This window comes from Marmota marmota, unplaced genomic scaffold, assembly GCF_001458135.2.
Source record: "Marmota marmota marmota unplaced genomic scaffold, marMar, whole genome shotgun sequence".
NCBI lineage: Eukaryota > Metazoa > Chordata > Mammalia > Rodentia > Sciuridae > Marmota > Marmota marmota.
This window is the reverse complement of record NW_025999853.1, coordinates 32,331,597-32,352,710: the sequence shown is the minus strand read 5'-3', so window position 1 is coordinate 32,352,710 and position 21,114 is coordinate 32,331,597. Positions and strand designations below refer to the sequence as shown.

Here is a 21,114-nt window from a genome sequence, read left to right as displayed (position 1 = left end):
AGTGACACCCAGCGGAAAAGGCGGCTCCTGGCGCCCGCACCGCGGGGGAAAGCCCAGCTCCGAGAGGCGCTCGGCTGCCGGCGCACGCCTCATTAACTTGGGGCCTTCCCAAAGCCGGCCGCGAACACGCCCCCTGCTTCCCTTGCTCCGCCTCTCAACACCAACTTGCTTCAGAGCTTCCTCGCCTGGAAGGCAGCACGAGCCCGAGCCCCGGAAACTCCTCTACTCCGCCCTAGGCGCCCCAGCTGCCTAGCGACTGATGCCAACGCCCAAATTGCGCTGAAAGGCCATCCCCTCTGTCCCGCCTTTCCCTGGCCCACGGGTCCCTCTGCTAACAGCCTCAGAAAGTGAGGATGTGGCGGCGAAGGCGGGTAAAAGCTACCAAGCAGTGCCGGGAATACAAAGCCCTCTACCCTGGGGAACCAGCCCTAGGGTTTAGCGCCTCTGAGATCCCGCAGAACCAGTTTCTTAGTGAGGAGCAGGGAGACTGAAAACAAAACTGACCCTAACACACCGCGAAGTATTTCCGAAGCGTCTGCCCCAGACCCGTATGTAGTGTACAAAGGCCCAATAGGACATCGTACTTTTTTGTTCAGTCATTAAATAGCTCTTGGAATAAATGTGTTAAAGCAATAGGGCTACCGCCTTTTTATTTTAGTAAGGGCAGGAAAAGGTGGATGCATTTGCAAAGGCAGCATTTTCCCCTCCTCTCTCGACCCCAGACGACAGGTAGTAGCTAATTTCCCCTATTCAGAACACAAGCTTTCTCCGTTCCTTGACCATTCAGCCTGAAACATCTCAGAATAGTTACTCAACCAACTACAAACAGGAGAAAATGTTCCGAGATCCCACACTTCTGAGGTACAGCTTGATCTTCCAAACGCCGACTGGCCCTTCCGGTCCCTTTGTACAAAGGCCTAATGGGTCAGATCTATCGGGAATGTCCTACCAGACCCCAGCTCCCTCAGCGTCTACTGCTTCTTGAGAAGTGTATAAACCGAGATCTAGCTTCTGTTAGGGAAACTCATCAAATAAACAGGGAGCGCCAAGTATGCACCGACCCTGAGGAAGATAATTTCGCAAAAAAGAAAAATGAAGGCGGGAGCGGGGGCTAACAGGTCCAAGTTAGCTAGGGTAAGAGAAATGGCTACTTCTGTGGCCAAAGTAGAAGGGGTAGTTTAGCTCCGCTTCTAGTCACATGGCTATAACAAAGAATTCAAGAATAAAGAAGCTTGCAAAGTTGAGCAAATCATAATTCTTTATGTGTTAAGAAATTCGAACAAATTGAGAGACAATCAAAACAAAGGATGTTTTAAGTGAAGGAAAGTCCTGAATCTTAATCTTAAAATAACACTTGTATTGGAACATGGTTCTGCACCCATTAAATTGCACTTGACCAGATCTCAGGGCTTTCACATAATTGATTTAGAAGCCTTTAAAGGAGAAGGGCAATTACTGAAATTTTCTAAAGATTTCTAATAATATCATGTTAAAGATTTACAATTCTATGTATCAATGACAAACACTATATCTAACATCTCAATTTGTTTCATTCTTTGTGGGACAACTGAGCATTCCAGAGAATTTCTACATGACCAGCTGTTTATCCTTTTAACAGAATGACATTCTTTAGCTCATTTAGAAAAGATATGTCCTTTAAATCTACAATCTCTGAGGGCAGGTGTCATTGACAAAGACATTTCATAAGGAAAAACATAAAGGTGACTGAGTAAAAAATGAGATGTAATCTGAAACCCAGGCCATTTTTTTTTTTTTTAGGAGAAAACTCCAGTGTTTGGTGTTAACCTTCTGCAACTTATGAAAATGTAACAAATACATTCTATTCTCCTATATTAGGGCTTGACTAATATTTGAATTAAAAAAGCCCTACTTGTTATAACAAGAAACTTTTAAAACTCAGAATTTTCCATTGGCTATTTCACAATTACAAGTACCCAGTTAATATTATAGACCTAATTTTATTAGGTCAAATGAGTCTATAACGTGCTCTAACCACATGCATAATTGGAAAACTTTGTATAAGAACCTTGTATACTGGTGACAACTTTGCTCTTATTTCATCACCACCAACTCACTTCTTTCCTTCTTTGTTTAGTACTGGGGATTGAGCCTAGGAGTGCTTTACTACTGAGCTAAATTCCCAGCAAGGCCAAGGCCCACCCTTTGAGACAGGGTCTTGCTGGTTTACATCAGTTGCCCATCGGCAGCATAGGACAGTGTTCATTTTTACCCCATGGATAAAGTTCTCTACTTCAATAGCATCATTCTCAACTTTGTTCCTCCTGTCTGGTCACTATCTCCTAAGTTGTTCCTCTTCTCCCAAGTCTTTGAATATTGAAATACCCCAGATCCTAGTCCTGGTTCTCTTATTTATACTCATTCCCTTTATCTAAATCAGACTCATCACATGCCCCAAAGTCCCAAATTTACATCCCAAATTGTATAAGCAACATCCAGTTGCTATTGTCAAAGAATAAAACAGACTACTAAAGTTTAACAAAAAAAATTAATATGCCAGGTAAGGGAACACTTAGGAAGAACATTCACTGAGCCATTCACTAAAGTATGAGGGAAGCTTAATTTATAAAGCTTTTTACCAAAAAGAAAAACATAAAACTCAAAACATTCTACCTAGAAGGAAGAGGAATCAACAGATTTACACACAATTGAAACAGATTCCTGGCTGGGTATAAAGGCTGAGGCAGGAGGATCTCAAGTTCAAGGCCAGCCTCAGCAACATAGCAAGACTGTCTCAAAATGTGAAAGTCCTAGGGCTTGGAATGAAGCTCAGTAAAGCACCCCTGGGTTCCATCTCCAGGACCTCACCCCCTGAAAAGATTCCTAGATGAAACTGGTTCAAAAAGGTCTGGAGAACCAGGATCACTAAGTTTACGGTATTAAAACAGCTTCAGCTGATTAGAATGGCTATATGTGAAAAACTGCCTTCAGTTTGGATAGATTTCAGGCTAGCACTACTCCAAGTTTGAGTTGTTTTTCTTGTATTTCTCTTTAATATTAACTGGGTACTTACTGTAGAGCTCAACATATGGTCTTCCAACATGTTTTATCTACAGCCCCCTTCTCAGGTGATGGTGATCAATCTGTACAGCTGATCAAGTCAAAAACCTTGGACCAGGTTTGCCCTTACCCCAGGCCAAGAGGAGCCCTAGGCTTTTTAAGTATTATGTACTTCAGAGTAGTCAAAATGGCATGTCCATCTGGAATACATATTCTACACTCCAGGCACTTGAGACTCCAAATGACCTCCAAACTGTTCCAGGAAATGCAGTTACCACTGTGTACATGGACAGTTCTATTACACAGGCAACAGTGTCCCCCCAAACATGCAGGAGGCTTTTTGAAACCATTCACAGCTTAGGGGGGGAACAAATGAAAAATGGGACATGGGCTGAGAATCAGATCTGCTTATAAGTTACATTCTGGTGAAAATTCAAACCTGGCTTTCCAGGTTTTTACAAAGGTATGTTTGTCAAAATTGGACATATTTTTATTTAACAAAATGCTTAAATATTAAATACATGATACCTGCTTTATACTCTTACCTCAGGACTGCAAATGTGTTAGAAGCATGTCCACCTTCCAGTAATCATTTCTCTCAATCTACATTTACACAGCAAATTCCATTGGTTGTACTTCAAAACTATATCTGGATCTGATTTCATCTTCTCCATAGATTACTATAATGGCCTACTAATTTTTTTCCTTGAGTTTATCATTGTCTTACAATGTACTTTAAACACAGGAGTCATCCCAAGCACAAGACTTTACTCAAATGTCAGCTCCTCAATGTGGCCTATCCTAATCACTTAAAATTCCAACCACCTGATTCCCATATAGTATTACCTTCTAACATATTACTGAATGATGATCATTGCATATTTGTTTCCTTTTTTTGAATATACACTCTTCAAGGTAAGGATCAGTTTCTGATGTGTTCCAATCACTTGGAACAATTTTTGGCACACGGGTGCTCATCACAAGGAAAAATTGTTTAGAAGCCTAGCATAAGATCACTTTATGCTTTTGATAAGTCTTACAAGGCATCCTACTTTAAATGTTACCCCAAAACAAAAAACAACAACAACAAAAAACTTCCGAACTTGCCATACCAATATATATTTGGTATATTTTTAAATGGCCAACTACAACACATACTAAGCCCATCATCTTAAATGCTAATATATTCCCTAGATGCTATCTAAATATACCCCACAAAACTGTGAAAAAATACTAAGAAGTATCTACTGTTGTCCAGTAAGAGTAATTGAAAGGAAGAGAAACTAAATTAGTACAACTAACCAAATATTTGCTTAGAAGTCCATTACCAACATGGTTAGATGTAGAACTTGCAAAGTTAGATTTGGATAGAACAAAGATTGAAATAGTTAAAAGCAGCCAGGCATGGTGGAACAAGCCTGTAATCCCAGGAGTTCCAGAGGCTGAAGCAGGAGGAGTCCAAATTCAAAGCCAGCCTCAGCAACTTTTCAAGACCCTAAGCAACTTAGAGGACCCTGTCTCATAAAAAGCCTAAAAGCCAATATTCTGTAAAATCAGGTCATCCTCACTGATGTACCAAAGCATAACCAGTCACACATTCTGAATACAACTTAGACTTATTTATAATGAACTAGCCATTTACTTCATCTTCCAAAATACCATTCCAAAATATAGATTAATTCCCAAAATGCCTTGGGTGGAAGGTAACCTTTAACATTATCTAGACTTCTTAGATATATTTGGTTGACTGCTTTTCTAGCTCACTAGTTGATGAACCAACGCCTCCTAGTGACCAATTTGTGCAATACAGCTGAACATAAGGAAGGCTGGTGCTCATTTTTAAGATGCTATCATAATCTACTTATTATGTCAATTAGCTTTCTCTACATATCTGTGTTGCCAATAGCCCAATTCTGATTTACAGTCTCAAAAGGCCCCAAAACTTGGTTCATAGGATTATATACATTGCCCCCCCCCCCACTTAGACACTGTTAAGTTACAATTACTTCCCATTGTGGAACATCCTAATTCCTTACCCTTGCATGGAAAGCCCTCACAGAATGAATCCCACTTGCCCCTTAGTTTTTAATCCTTCCACTCAATTTTAAGTGAGCACCAGTCATACATCTACTTGTTTACTGCTTTACTTTCCCAAATCCTTCAGACTTCTTGAGATTCTTCCAAAATTGTACTTCATTTCAAATTCCAATTGGTAATCAGATTTTAATATGTATCTTAATTCACTGGCTAAGACATCAGCTGAGTGTTTTCACCACTGTACATTGACAGCACTTAAAATGAGGTGTCTAAATGTTTTCTGAATGAAAATATATTACTCAAAACAGGGCAGATAGGCTTAAGACATTTTATTCAGGACAGTTAACAGCTGAGGAGTCTGGTGATGTAGAAGACACTTATGGCAGTGTTTATTTTGAAGTAACATGAAAATACGGGAGCAAATGGAGCAGGGTTTTGGCTCTTCATGCATTAAATTCAAAACATGGTATGTTAGAGAGGCAGTAACTCAGTGAGACACAAAAATGAAAAATACTATGATCTCACAAAACTCCAACCACTTGAGTTCAAAACTGTCACATCTAGGTCTTTCAGGCTTGGCAAGCCGAGAGGCATCAGACATTCTTCAATAACACTGGAAGCATTAGTAAACATTTTAGTTTGAACATTGCCTTGGCCAAATAATATCCATCACTCTGCCCTTCATCTAAGAGATTATGAACACCTAATTTCCTTTCCTAGGTCTGCTTCTACTTTGCAATTTTAGTATCTGATAGATGGTCACTTAGGCAAATCTTCCCATTGAAGGGACTTGATTCCAAGGATGACTCCCTCTTTTGTCATCTTCTTTTCATTAGAACACAGAACGTAGCTTGAAGAAACAACAAAGTAAATGGGCAAATGTCTTTTGGGGCAATAAAGGACATAAAGCCGTGCTTACAGACAATTCCTCCCAAAAGCCTAAGGATGAAGGAAAAGAGATAGCTTATCAGCTTACTTGGGTGATATAAATGATCAAGTTACTTTTTAGTAACAATTTGCTGACCAAGAATCAGAAGGTGGAGGTGCACAACAGATGACAGGATAACAAAGATCCAAAGGAAGGGATTTAAAAATATATATATATCTGTGGGGTAGCAGGTCCAGAAAGGTAAAAAATATTATTTTTAACCAAAAATACAAATAAAGAAATCTTTCTGCAGCAAGTTTCTACACTGCCACTGAACATTCCAGGAGGGGGAAAAAAATAAAGTTTTAAAAAGTCACAATCCCTAATTAAGTAAATGACTACTGAGTGACAATTAATATCTCTAATAGATCAAAAACTTCAAAACCTGTAATAACCTCATTTGTGTAGCCATGGCTCTGAGAAAATAATGTGAGAGAAATTGTGGATGAAAACTAGATCTCTAGTCCTAACTCATCCTTGGTGGCTTTATCCATGATTTTCTAGGCCTGTTTACTTACTTCTGGAATGTAGATATTTATAGGTTCCCAGATATCCTTGATCAAATAATCCTTTTCTAAATTTTACTCAACCTTTGTGGCAAATGTCTGTCATTGTAACTTCCATTTTCCTATAAGATTCTGCTCTAGGTAGCAAGCACACCCATGTCTACTGTAATCACCAGCCCTCCTGTAGCACTATAAGCATAAATCACAGGCTTTCCTTTAAAGGAAGAATACCAATAGCCTTTTGCCCCTGCTGCTTTGCACAGCACCTGGATATAACATTTAGAGCCCCAGCAGACATTATGGATGATAAAGCAACTTGCCAAGGACAGAAGCTTCTCTCAAAACTATTAAGCTTCTCACATCAGTTCTGGAAGAATACTCTAAACCACTGTTATTTTTCTTATTATAAAACACTCACACACAAAGGGAGAGTAACTGATGTGTAGATTAACTCTGATCTTTAAAATACTTCACATTTTAAAAGCTCTAGTCAAAAGAAATCATCTTTTATTTACCATTTAAGGTTCCTTGACTAATCAAGCTTATCATGAACTCATTAGATACACAACAATGAATCTCAATTGTTCAGATAAAATGACAAAATATGGGGAAAAATTTTTCTTTAAGCAGACATACAATATGTAATTTAACCTTCCTTGTTTCTGGTCATTTGGAAAAGAATTACAGCTTTTGCTCTGTCAACACTACTGTAGAATATTTTATTTCCCAAAAATCATAAAGTATGTGGCCACTGCAAGATCCTTAATTTTTCAGTATCTTATCCTTCCTCCAGCAGGCAGTAGTCTCTTCCCATTAAATCTGGGTGGGCTTCTGACTCATCCAAAAGAATAGAGAATTTATAAGACCACCCCAAGAGGGTGACAAAGGGTTAAATGTCTGGCCTGCTAGGTCTTGGAACAGACACCAAGCTGAGACCATACACAGGTCAAGTTCTTACCACATGGCTGCTTAGGTGTCAGCTAGCTTTAATGACCTGTGCATAAAGTATATTCAGATGATTCCAATTTCTAATCTTCAAAATCTATCCCAGTTGAAGCTCAATAGAGCAATAATGAACTACATAAAACTGGTCAGCCAAAACAATTGTCCTAAACCATGAGGTCTGGGGAGTAATTTTGTTATAATATGTCCTCTACATTCTCACAGCTGTTTATAAAATATTCACAATTTAGCTTTGTTGGTTTTACTGGTTTTCTCAAAAATATATAACATGTAGAAATGATAACTACAGAAGACACAGAATATCTTGGTTAACCAAGGAGACTCAACTATTAACAAATTACTTAACCTGCTACATGGATCCAATATAGGAATATGGCTAGTACACTGCCAAGAGTCCAGATAAATAAACCTTCCATGTTCAAGCTCAGTGATGTAAAATTGGGAGATCCATTAGTAAGTAAGCATCTCTGGAATGTGTCATGAACTGGTAGAGTCAGTTCAGAACTGAAGAACCAAAAAAGGTAGGTACTGAATCAAAGAAAAAAATTATGTCAAAATAATAAAACATATGGGCAAAAGTCCGGTGGTAGAAAGTGAAAGGAAATGTAGACAAACTGCTCAAACTGTGCAAATGCAGGTTGGATGGGCTGAGTGGTTGCCTTCCAATTCACTCTAAAGGTTCTAGGTTCAACAAGCCAGCTAATAGCAGAAAAAGACTCGACCTCCACTTTTAAATCTTTAAGACTGGCATAATCAAAGTCTAAAATTCCATCTGATGTCAAGATAGATACACATCTCAGAAAAAATCCTCAATGTCCAGGAACACTGGCAAATATTAGGGTGAAGATAGGCTAATAATAAAAGCATGAAACATGAGAAATCGAGTCAGATTTCATTTAGTTTTTAACCTAGATTGTTTCTGGATACCACCCAATGGTCAAAGAAAATACTCCAATATATAAAAACAGGTATTTTTAAAAAGGAATGAAATGAGATTTTCCAAACTTAAAAGCTGAGTTAAATGCTACAAATGCTTTTTTTTTTTTTTTTACTTTCTTATTTTTCCATAACAAACATGAAAAAACCTTTTCAAAACAGGGGCATAAGTTTAGATGTAGCATCAGCATATCAAGACACCTGGTTACCTAAGCAAGACCTTTAAAAACAGTAATAAACAAAAAAAAAACTAGTTCTGAAATTCTCTCCAGAGTCATTTTACAAAGTGATTTCAACAAAATTCTAAGTATTATCATGTTTAGAAATCACATTTACTAAATTCTCACATAGATGGATAGGGATAGATCAGGTTCCAAAAGTACTTTAATTTGTTCAGGGACTTAAGGTTTTAAATCTAAAATTCCATCTTTCCCATTTTTATTCATCATGTTTTATTCCTATAGAATAACTTCATCTATAATATCTTATTGGATCAGTCAATTTCACTTATTTGAAGGTAGTTACAAATATAGACTTGATAAGACTAGGACAAATAGTAAGTATTGGATTGAATTTCTACAATTTCTAAGTTTTTCATCTGAAAGGGGCTAGAAACACCCCAGAAACAAGCACATCCAGGACTTGCATTCTGAATAACATTGTCCACTGTAAGGAACAGATTCTTAAAGAAATGGCACATTCCAGGACTGGGAAAGAAAAAGCCAATGATGCTCCTAAAATCTTTCTTAGCCATAAAGTATGCACAAAAAACCCATGTATCAAAAGCACACAGGCTACCAATCATTGAATCTGGGACAATAAAAACATCAAAATTAATTGTGATAGTATAAAACTTGCCAATTTTGATTAACTGCTAATTAAAATAAGCCTCCATACCAAGGAAAATACAGTGTTGAGGAGGTTTATTATGTCTGCAGCTTTCTGTCAAACACGTCAGGAAATAAATAGTATATATCCATGCATATGAGAATACTCAACAAAAGTTAAGAATATACAAGAATTCTTTCAACTATTATAATTTCAAAGTTAGAGGAAAAGTAATTCACATCATTAATCAAAGAGAACCTAAAATATCAATCTGGAACTTGACTAAGGAGATTCACTGCAGATAGGGAGAAAAATTACTTGATGGATTCCAGTTTAACAGCTCTGGAATCCCACCTTTTTCACAACTTCTTCACCCCTTCCTTATATCCGTTTACCTACTTTTCAATTTCTTATATATGACTCTGGGGTCATATACACCTTGGGGTAGACTTCGAATGTGCTTGCCTTCCAATGGAAGGATTACACAATCATCACATTTTTTATTCCTCCACCTGAACTGCACTTCACAAAATTCTACTCATTCTTGAAATCTCTGCTAAAAGTACTTACACAATTTTTGAGTATTCTAGCAAAAACCAGAATAACCTCATTAAATTTTTTAAAGCAACAACTGGCTAACTTTATCATGGAAATGTCATTAAATCTGTTAACTCTTGCATTTGCATTTTGAAGTGCTTATTGCCAATTCCTCCTCCTCCTTCTTTTAGGTGTAAAACATGAGAAATTAAAAAGCATTGGTTTTATTTTAAGCAATACTACAGAGTTCTGAAATAATAAAAATCAAAACAGGTAATTAAAAGATCAACAAAAGCTATGAATGCTATTTCTAATATGAAAAATTTTTAAATGACTTATTTCCTGCCAGCAATTTATTTCTAAATTGTTATGCCCTTGTGTCTTTTTAAAAAATACCTTTTTATTTATTTTTATGTGGTGCTGAGGATCGAATGAAGTGCCTCACAAGTGCTATGTGAGCAGTCTACCACTAAGCCACAACCCCAGCCCCTGCCCTTGTTTTATACCAAAGAATTTTAGTCATTAAACTTATTTAACTGATAAATTTGAAAGTACAGCAGAATGTCAAATGGAAGAAACACAAGATACATAATATACTGTTCTAAGTACATAAATTAAAAATTTCCTATGGATGAACACTGCTCCTTAAAGAAAGTAATTTCATACACTAAGAATGTTCCCATTTCTCCAAAATTACATGGTGGTCAGGTGAACCTTAATCAGTCCAAGAACCTTTTTTTTTTTTAAATCCAGTTTATATTTTAATATCTGGATTTTTAATTCAGTATACAAAAACTACCAGTATACATCTATTAAGTTAATTTCAGTATTATTTCACCATTATCACTTACATTTACTTAGTGCTTTTAAGTGGCAAATTACCTAATTATGAACACTAATTTTTCAAAACAAAATTGCGCTCAAGTATATTACAATGCAGATTTTAAAAAAAACTGAATTACACATATATTTCTCTTTTCTAAAGTTCCTACAAAGAACTTATACTTAACTATTTGTTCCATAATTTTAAAATAACATTTGGCTTGGCTTAGTCAAAAATAAAAGGCTAAAAACCTTTCTAAGACTAAATCCATAAATGGACTCAAATTTTAAACCAAGCCTTGAAATCACAGCAAAGGATATTTTCATTAGTTTAACATTTCTGCATGACATAAGGTTTTCACAAACAATCTAGTTTTTATCTTCATTTTTAATAATGGAAATAGTCAGCAACTCAGATAAACCCACAAATTCATACTGTCTTACAAGCAGCAGTAATATCAACACTGTTAATCCAGTTATCTCAGGGGCCTTATCATACATCAGTTATATGTTAACCTAAATTCATGGAAAAATAAAAATATTTCTACCAAAGATAATGTCTCCCTTTCATGTTTGTTGTTAAACGAGCTCAAAAGGAAATAGAGGTAGAATCCCATTTTTCTTAGGTACCAACTCACCAATTCCAACAATTAAGATATTTTCACATCTAGATAAGAGTATTACAAATACTGCTTCACTAAACCTATATAAAATAAGAAATTACACAGATGTGACTTTCAGACATCCAGGTTAAACTAACGACTAATCAACTCTTTCTCTGCTTGTCATACTTGAATGACCATAAAATGACAGGTCTTAAGCTTTTTAATAGGTGACTATATGAGATTTTACCATTTCTAATAGGAAAAAAAAAAGAGAGAACTAACTTGATAGTGAATTGATTAGTGGAAACCAAAAATTAAGCACATAAAAAGAAACTCTCAAGTGTCTCAAAAGTATCTGTAGCTACATTTTCAATAAAATCTGTCAGAATTATGGAATTCCTTTCTAGTTTTCAAATTAACTCTATCTAACAGGACTAGGGAGGTGGCTCTGTTACAGATTTACAGGTCACAGCAGACTAAGCACAGAACAGCCTGATCTAGACATCTGTTTTCCAATGTTTAAAAAAGTATATTCATGTGTTTTTAAAAAATCCAAATATCACCAGTATATTTTATAAAATTAATTCCAAGTTTTATTAAGGATTTCAAATTACATATTTCAAATTTCTAGAATGGAATAGAACCACTTTGGAACTGAAGAAATGGCATAAATGAACACTGACATTCCCTGAAACTCCAATTTTATAAAGAAAACAATTCCTGTGCAGACCACACCGATTATTTAACAAGATGAAGTATTACTATCTTTTCACTTTGGCATAGCTGTTTTCTAAAGGAATAAAACAAAAATAGTGATTTTGTTGCTTCTTTCAATTCATTAAAAATGGGATTCTATCTTTAGATCAAAATTTTTAAATTCAGAAAAAGCCTGTGTTTAGATTATGGTTAAAAAAATTACAGACTATCGAAGTCAAAGCAATCAAAATCATTTTGAAAATGAAGGAAAAAAACTATTATAATTGGTTAAGGATTTCCAGTAGTTAGTTAAAAATCTCAGGAAAAGGCATGGATAATTCTATACAAATAATAAAATGTCTTCACATTCTAAAACCTTAATACTAAATTTTCAAAAACTATTTCTTCTAAAAGTGAACTTAATGTAATTTTATTAACAGCAGAAACTCAAACCCTCCTGTTGTTACAATTCATTTAGTTCACCCTCACTGTCAGACCAAAAGTTCACCCCCCAAAATTAACAGTAATAAGCCTGAGGTATTTTAAATGTGGCTCTATAGTCTCAAATTTAATTGCATTCCCCTTCCCCAAATGGTCTTATTACCACTTTAGTCCCATGATCTCTATAGTATTTTGTTACAGTATGGTCATCTGATACCCTGGAAAAAAATCCTTGGACCTACTGAATAGTTCACTCATCCCATCCAATTTTCATTAAAATAGGGGCCATGCACAGATCTGAAAGAGTGTTGTCTGGCCAGATCCAGAAGAGAAGTGTTTTCACTTCATTTTCCAGTTAATTATGGAAGCCTGGTATGAAAAAAAAAAAAAAGCCGAATATCACACTTGTGGTACAAAACAGGCCCAAATTTTTAAGCTTTTAACAAGGCTGAGAAACAGTTCATGAAATTTAACTTAATATGCCGTAACACATCTGTGAGGTAGTTAAGTAAACAGTACTACCCATTTTAATACATAGTAAACAGAAGCATGGGTAAATGACATACTAAAGCAATAAGAATTAGAATAAACCATACAGGCTTAGGGCTTTGGTTCTAGCCCAAAGGAAATAAAATTTAACTGTTTTGCTTTTTAAAACTATATCACATCATTAAGAGTCTTTTTTTTTTCCCCCTTCCACTTGCTTATGAAGCTGACATGCTTTCCTTCAATAATATGGTAAACTGGGCACAACCCTTAATCCAAGCCTCTGGGTCTAACCTGAATTAGTACAAAATTAAGACATTATCTTGTGAGAACTAAAATTATATTTGACATTTTTATTTTAGGCTGCAAAAACAAAAACAAGCAAACAAACAACAAAAACTTGAAATAGGCTCGTCAAATGATGTAAATTCATCCTTTCCAGGAAAGCAGAAGGTAGATCCTACCACAAAGAAAAGATGCTTAGTTAATGGAAGTTAAAATTACAAGTACACTTTATCAGGTTAATAACCTTCTGAAAATTATTTTATTCACCTCCCTGTGATAACCAATAACCAAATTATGAGTTAGGTTTCCTTAAAATTAACTACACTTCATTAATAATCCTAACAGTTATCGAGTTTGGTCTTACTGGAAATTCTTAACCATGTTTGTTATGGGTTTTTTTCTTCTCTCAAATGAGTTGTATTAGTAAAAATTCACTACATTTCTGTAACAAATAAATGAAAAGCACAACTTTGCAAGCAGACTTAAAGTCACTCTTACTACCAGCTGAAAACTATTTTGGTTCTTCAGGAAAAAAAATTAGCAAACAAAAAACATTTAGCTTAATTTAACAGTTGTTAATTTTTATAGTTGTACTCCAATAGCTACATGATACAAATATTCCAGAAGAACCAAACTGCAGCAATGAATGAACATGCGTGAGAATTTGTGCATTCAACAGATACGACAGAAAAGCTATAGTTAAAATGCTAGGTAGAACAAATTTGTCTTTAAAATATCAATTCCTTTCCTTTAAAAAAAAAAAATTATTGAGTCTACCAAGAAAATACAAAAACATAAGGCTGTAAGTAAATAATAGTTGTGTATAGGCTATTACAGTGCAGGTTATCCTCAAGGCCACATACATCCTGCTTCACTGTTGCTTGCACTCTGCTGGGTTTTGATCCTTCTGTTAAAGGAAAAAAACAAGTCAATCTAATTTCTACCTGCTTTAATGCATTTTAAATAGTAATTAACTACCTTATCACAGCATCTCACTTTTGTAAAAAATTTGCCAAATTAAAATAAGGCATAGGACAACTATGGCAAGTTATATTTTCAAATATTAGCAAATTGTTGAAATGCTAAAATAAACTCCAAATTTCACATTGCAGAATTAACTCAATGAGACACACTAAATAATAATCTTAAAAATATAACCAATTTGCCAATCATATTATCATTTATTTTTTGCCTTTTTTTGTATTCAAAGATACTAATTCCATTCATATTTACATATAAAGATCCATTTATACCTATCAAGATGTATTTAACTTGATTTTAAATTAGCCTCTTGCTTGCTTATGTTGAAGTGCTCTACGAATACATCAAGCAAATGAATGAACAGATCCTACATTTTAAATAATCTCTGGTAATTTACTATCTATTATTTGGGATATGACAAATTCAATTCCTAGGAATGAAGGACTCAAACTTTCAGAAACTAAGAATAATGGTGGTTGCAAGAATCTAACAAATAGTACTGGTCGCCATTTTCCAAGCATTCTTGCACTCAGATCTCTTAAAATTGACCTTTGTTTATAAGATTTTCTTTGGAAGGAAAACATATAAAAACACATTAAATTTTAACACTTAAAAACTGAAAAATAAGTAAAAGCCCCAAATAACGTGCCATTAAAATAAAATTTTAGAGTTTACTTGGCAGAAAAGTATAAAAAAAAAATACAAAGAACCAAAAACAATGCTTCTCAGGGAAAGGTGCTCTGAAGTTTTATGTGAACCATATGAAATGACAACGGGAATTAGAAAAAGGGAAAAATAAAAGTTACACAGACAATGGGGTTTTATATTATTGACTGTAATGAAGAAAATTAAACTTCATAATCTAACTTTAGCCTGCCACAAATTAAACAGAAAACACTAATTCTGCTCACCTTCGAGTCATAGTCTGGATCATTTTCCTCATCTCCTTCTTCTTCCCCTTCCTATATTAAAGTTCAAAATGCATCCATGAAGTAGGTATATAATAGGAAAAATTGGCTCATAACGTAGGGAAAATTTAATACAAAATTTAATACAAGTTACTCTATGGGTCAAAGATTTTCATGATTACAGAGTTTGGTGATAATGCAATTTAATCTGAAAGCTTCTATTATGAAAAATTTCCCAACACAACTTGAGACATCCAGACAGCTTTTATTGAAAAGATTTACTGCAGCCAACGTTGAAAAAGTTTACTGCAGCTTTTGACTTCTTCAAAGAGCTGATAACCCTGCAGCAGAACAAAATTATTTGAAATAAAAAAAAATGTTGCTGAGTTTTACAATTTATTTATTGAAACCTTATACATACATTGTTTGGCTGTAGAATTCTAAAATCATACTTTCCAAAATTTATCCCAAATCACATAATGATTATATAGCAAAGAAATACATAAATCACTCAAATTTGCTTCTCAATGTCTTAAACACAGAGAATTGTTTGCTCATTTGGTAAACATTACCTCATCCGCTTCTTCACCTTCTTCATCATACTGAAAAGAGAAAACGGGATTAAGTGTGGATGAATAAAACACTTGAGAATACCATCAGTAACAGCCATCATTTTCAACACCTTTTATATCTAAAAGGGGGGAGAGCTTTCTCTTACAGTGAATGATTAAGCTAATCATATATTAGCTTTGGGAAATCAGGTCGGTACTATCAGACAATTATTACTGTAATTACTAGCCTATATTGAGGTGTGAAATACATTGCAAAAAAAAAAAAGCCTAAAACCTATTAGCAAAAAAAAAAAAAAAAAAAAAAAAACCAAANAGGGAAGGAGGTAGAGGGAGGGAGGTAGAGGGAAGGAGGTAGAGGGAGGGAGGGTGAGAGAGAGAGAACTTTTCTCTCATTTAAGCAGTCATTCAAGCAATAAAAAATTATTTTTATTTTTCTATTATTCCTGGTCAAATCCAATCCTAATTCCAAGTCTGTGGTGACATCAGAGCCTGGGTAGGGTGTGCTCAATAGATGTCTGGGCAATATGGGAGGTATCCTGGATATCTTTTTGTTTCCCCCATTCAACCCAGCCATGAGTCCTATCAGTTTAATCTCCTGACATTTTAAAATCCATACAGTTGTCTTCATCTCCCTCTACCCAAGTGAATTGAGGCTTTTGCTATGTTCTGCTTAGATTATAGCAGTACCTGTGTTTTGCTCCCCAGAATTTTCAGTTATTCATTGTCATTGAAAGTATTGAATGAAAAATTTCAGAAATAATTCATAAGTTTTAAATTGTGGCTATTCTGGGTAGCATAATGAAATCTCTCACTGTCCCACCCCTTCCTGCCGTGGACATGAATCATCCTGTTGTCCAATGTATCCACTTTGTACATATTACCCTCTCATTAGTTATCCAGTAGCAGTCTCAGTTATTAGACTGTCATTACTATGATTTAGATATTAGGTGTCCCCCAAAAGCTTATGTATGAAACAATGCAAGAAAATTCAGAGATTAAATTATGAGATTCTAAAAGCTGTAGCTAATAGTGGTTTAATCCACTGATATGGATGAACTGGGTGGTAAATATGGGCAGGTAGATTTTGATTAGAGGAGGTAGGTAATTGGAAGAATGACCTAGGGGTATATATTTTGTCTCTGGTGAGCAGAACTCTCTCTGCTTCCTAGTTGTCATGACCTGAGCTGCTTTCCTGTGCCACACCCTGTAACCATGATGTTCTGTGTCATCTTGGGCTTAGATCAATGGAATCAGCCGACCATAGCTGAACCACTGAAACTAAGCCAAAATAAACTTTTCCTCCACTAAATTGTTCTTGTTAGGTATTTTGGTCACAGCAAGGAAAAAAATTTGACAAAAACAGTCATAGTGTCTCAGTGCTTGTGTTGTTCAAGTTATCCTTATTTTACTTAATGATAGCCCACAAATACAAGAGTAGTAACACTGGCAATTTTAATACATTATATTGTTATAATTGTTCCGCTTTATTACTATTGTTTTTAATCTTATTGTGCCTAATTTGTACATTAAACTTTATTGTAGGTATGTATATAGGGAAAAAAAGGTAATATAGGGTTTAGTACTATCTGAGTGTCAGGTATCCACTGGAGCCGGGGTGTTGGAACCCATTTCCTATGGATAAGGGGGAACTATTGTGCTTTAAGACCTTGTGAGTGGTCTTGCCAGAGTACATCCTTTTCTATATAAAAAGGAGTCTTCCTGTTTTCTTTTCTTTAGGAGAAAGACACAAATCTTTAACCTAATCTATAGGCCTCATTTCTCTGACCTTATTTTACACTTCTCTGAGATGTTTTTTCCATCCCTTTTCTACTGAATTCACTTCTAAAAGTTCTTCAGGCCTCCCCTCAGCACTTCCTCTGAAAAGACTCCCCCCTCCCACTGCAGAAAACCTCCAATCATTCTTTCATTGCATCACCTACTTCTCTACTCCTATATGTAGCATAGCTCGTCTCTTCAACTAAACAGTAAATCCTAAAAAGGTGGTCACTGCAAATATTTTGCATATGATTGTGTCCCCAGTATCTAGCATGCTCCTGGTATAGAGGAGATGATTAGTAAATGCTTGCTGAATGAATAAGTGGTTCTGCAAAAGTCATTGTTGGATTTGGAAAATCAGAGGGCTGGGCAGTGTCTGAGGCTTGAAAGACAGAAAGAGGGAGGGAGGGAGAGAGAGAACTTCAAATGACACACAACACGTTTTACATTTACCTTGGAATAGCCATGAACTCATTAGATTAATCAAATTCTAAGATAATTTTACTAGTAAGATTGGATGGGCTAGAGGTTTGAAACCCACTGCCTCTCTATCACTATCCTGAATCTGAAATTTAATGATTAGACCAGCAGCCCTCAGGGTGACCCAAAGACCCCTGGGGATCCATGAGATCCTCCCTTTTCCAATCTGGATGAAGTTAAATTTACTTCAACCCAAATAACATATGCACAGATTGAGTACAAAAGCAGCTATGAGATTCCAGCTGTCTTACTATTAAACTAGACTTAAAGAAATTTGCAAAAATGTAAAACAATGTCACTTTCTTCACTAAATACTTTTTAGCTTTGGAAATATAGTTTTTTTAAAAAATAAAAATATGTTCCACACTTTACCATGTAATGTTTATTATTGCTATTTTAAAAATGATCTAGTAAAGACATCTTAAACATTTGTCAGTTTCCCTTCTAAACCGTTGATGCTATTGATGAATATAAGCTACAGAACCAAAGCTCTTTGGGGTTCTCAATACTTTTTGAGAGTGTGAAGCAATCCCGAGGCCAAGACATTTGTGAACGGCTACATTGAAGAATCATTGTTTTAAATGTTTTTTTTTAAATTTATTAATGCATTATCGTTATACATAAAAGATGGGCTCATTTTGATCTATTCATAAATGCATATAATAGTTTTCTCCATTTCAGTCCCCAGTACTTCCAAGAGTCATTCTTTGGTTTAAGGTTTGATCTTCTCTCAAACTGCAAATAAGTAGGAACACAGTAATAGAAAGAACCAAGCCTTCTGAGGTTGGCAGCAGAAGGCTGGATATTAGGTGCTGCCACGAACTAGCTGAAAAGCTTGGGCAAGTCGTCTAACTTCTGATTGTCTGTTCTCTCTTTTCTAATCTCAGGCTAAAAACACCTCCATGGATTATTTTAAGAATAAAAGAAAACCATGTGGAAAATAGCATAGTGCTGCATACAATAGGTATGTGTTTAACCTGCAGAAATATTATTTTTATTATCAACTATACCTTGGAGTGAGTTTACTAATCTTTTGTCAGTTTTTTAAAATTATTATTTTTTTAGTTATATACAATACCCTTATTTTATTTATTTATTTATTTTTATGTGGTGCTGAGGATCGAACCCAGCATCTCGCATGTGCTGGGTGAGCACTCTACCGCTGAGCCACAACAACCCCAGCCCTTGTCAAACAGTTTTTTTAAGGGGGAGACATGGTGGTACCTAATAAAATTTTAGTAACTAGGTCTAGGTCTCTGGAAAAAGAAAGCAGGGATGGGGGGTTGGGGTGTGGGGAGAGGGAAAAGGAGAGGGGGAGGGGGAGGGAGAGAGTAGGGGGAGGAGGAGGGGGAGATCTGGTCTTTAGCATTTGCTGATTTCTCTGGTGTAAATAATTCCACCTTGGTGATTTTAGCACCAGTGGGGAAGAGATGGGCTCTTGAATAGATGTGAATCAGTTTCAGCATAGAATGTTCTGGGCCCCTTCAGTGGCATAGGGATGGAGCAGACATGTCAGGCAGAACAGATGTCTGGGAACTTCAGGCAAAGCTCATGCTAATTCCATATTTTGTCTCCAGTCCTTTATTTATTTTTTTTGACACTCAAAGTTCCCATTTCTCTTTGATTGAATTGGTCCTTGAAGTCATGAAGAATAACTTTGAACAAGTGTGTATCCAAGTTATCTGCCAGAGACTCTTATAATTCTACCAGCTGACCAGGTAATACTTGGGCAGTTGTATTCCCAGAACAGCCTGGAGTTAAGATGAAGGATCTGACAAACTAGTTTGGGTGTCACTGGGGAACAGGTATCATGCCCTGAAACGATGCTATTAGGTGAGCAGAGGCTCTCAAGCATGGTCCCCAGAAGAGCAGCATGGTAACACCTGGTTGTTAGAAAAGCAAATTATCAGAACCCACCCACCCTGCTGAATTGTGAACTCTGGGGGTGGAGCCCAGCCATCCTTGTTATTACAAGCCCTTCAGGTGATTCTATTTGTTCTTTAAAAAGCCTGAGGAGAGGTTCAGGAGCCCTAGGAGGTGGACAAACTCTGGTGCTTTGGAGTGTCCTGGGCATTCTGGGTGTATCAGGTGAGGCAAAGAGGAACTGCTACTGGACATAATGGATGCAGTTGGCCGGAATCCATTCTTGGCTTTTTCTAAGTATGTTGGCTGCTGAATGTCCCCTTGTCTGTAGAACTGCCAGGGCTGGCCCACAGTGGGCTCAAAGGGAGGACTTACCCTAAACTGCAGTTCACATTCCTCTGGAAATAGACAAAAGCCAGCAGCTAGGTGGGACCATGTTCTTGCTCACCTTTTCTCCCTGCCTCATCCTGCTCCCCTTTCTTTTCTCTTGAAAACTCTCCCCACAAAAAAAAAAAAAAAAAAAATCCAAAACATTAAAGGGCAGCCTAATTTTATCTGTTAGCATCATGTAATATTTTCTTAGAGAAAAATTCTATGTTATCTTAAAACACCAAAGAAGTCCTAGCTGTTCTACATGGAAAAGGCAAGAACAATATTTTTAAAACTCAGGAGAGGCTGAGGCAGGAGGATCTCAAGTTCAAAGCCAGCCTTGAAAACCCTCAGCAACTCAGCAAGACCCTGACTCAAAACATAATAAAAAGGGATATAATTCTGAAATAGAGTGCCCTGGGGTTAAATCCCCAGTACCAACAAAACAAAACTAGGAAAAGATCTATAGGATAATCAGTTATTAGCCTCATTTTGAATTATTCTATATCCCTTTAAAAAAATTAAACCTAATTTCCTGCTAATTCTGACTCTCATACCCACACCAAACTATTTCATTGCAGGACTCAAATTTACTCACATCATCATCATCATCTTCAATAGCTTCTCCAGTGAAGTATAACACTGATCTCGGGATTATACGCTCACGTAAAAAGTGACCAATTTCAAAGTCTGCAGCAAGAATAGCTTCAGCATCATCATCCTATTTTTTTTTTTTTTTTTTTAAGAAAAGCACAAAATTTAAGAATAAGCTGTAACTTAGTTCGGCATATTTAAGATTCAAGAATTTAAATAATAACAAAAATCAATGGTAGAGCAACTGTCCAGCATGTGTAAAGTCCTGGGTTTAATCCTGAGCACCACAATTTTTTTTTTTTAAAGGCCAACTTTATTTTCTACTTTTTAAAAAATACTTTAAAATTAAATAATTTAAATTAGCTCATAAGTAGTCATCTACATGTGCTAGGTTTATAGAATTTTAATAAAAACTAAAATAAGTTAGCAGACTAGTGTTCATGCTAAGAATAGTTACGGCAA

The 21,114-nt window shown here is 35.9% G+C and overlaps 2 protein-coding genes across 11 annotated transcripts in view; both read right to left on the bottom strand.

The window, feature by feature from the left end:
* Phlda1 (pleckstrin homology like domain family A member 1) overlaps positions 1-930 on the bottom strand; it is a 7,005-nt gene extending 6,075 nt beyond the window's left edge. Inside the window, exon 1 of the mRNA XM_048804804.1 lies at positions 1-930. Coding sequence (XP_048660761.1) covers positions 1-93 — 93 coding nt within the window. The 5' untranslated portion in view covers positions 94-930.
* A 10,841-nt stretch (positions 931-11,771) lies between these two features.
* The window catches only part of Nap1l1 (nucleosome assembly protein 1 like 1), a 66,592-nt gene continuing 57,249 nt past the window's right edge, over positions 11,772-21,114 (bottom strand). For 6 of the 10 annotated variants that reach the window (XM_048804827.1, XM_048804867.1, XM_015482975.2 and 3 more), the window contains 5 exons: positions 20,657-20,779; positions 15,571-15,600; positions 15,002-15,052; positions 13,945-14,016; positions 13,163-13,284 (listed from right to left, as the gene is read on the bottom strand). In XM_048804827.1, the coding sequence (XP_048660784.1) occupies positions 13,981-14,016; positions 15,002-15,052; positions 15,571-15,600; positions 20,657-20,779 (240 nt within the window). In that variant the 3' untranslated portion in view covers positions 13,163-13,284; positions 13,945-13,980. Of the gene's footprint in view, positions 12,708-13,162; positions 13,285-13,944; positions 14,017-15,001; positions 15,053-15,243; positions 15,340-15,570; positions 15,601-20,656; positions 20,780-21,114 lie in introns of those variants that run through there. The other 4 variants (XM_048804823.1, XM_048804835.1, XM_015482979.2 and 1 more) reach the window with 4 other exon arrangements.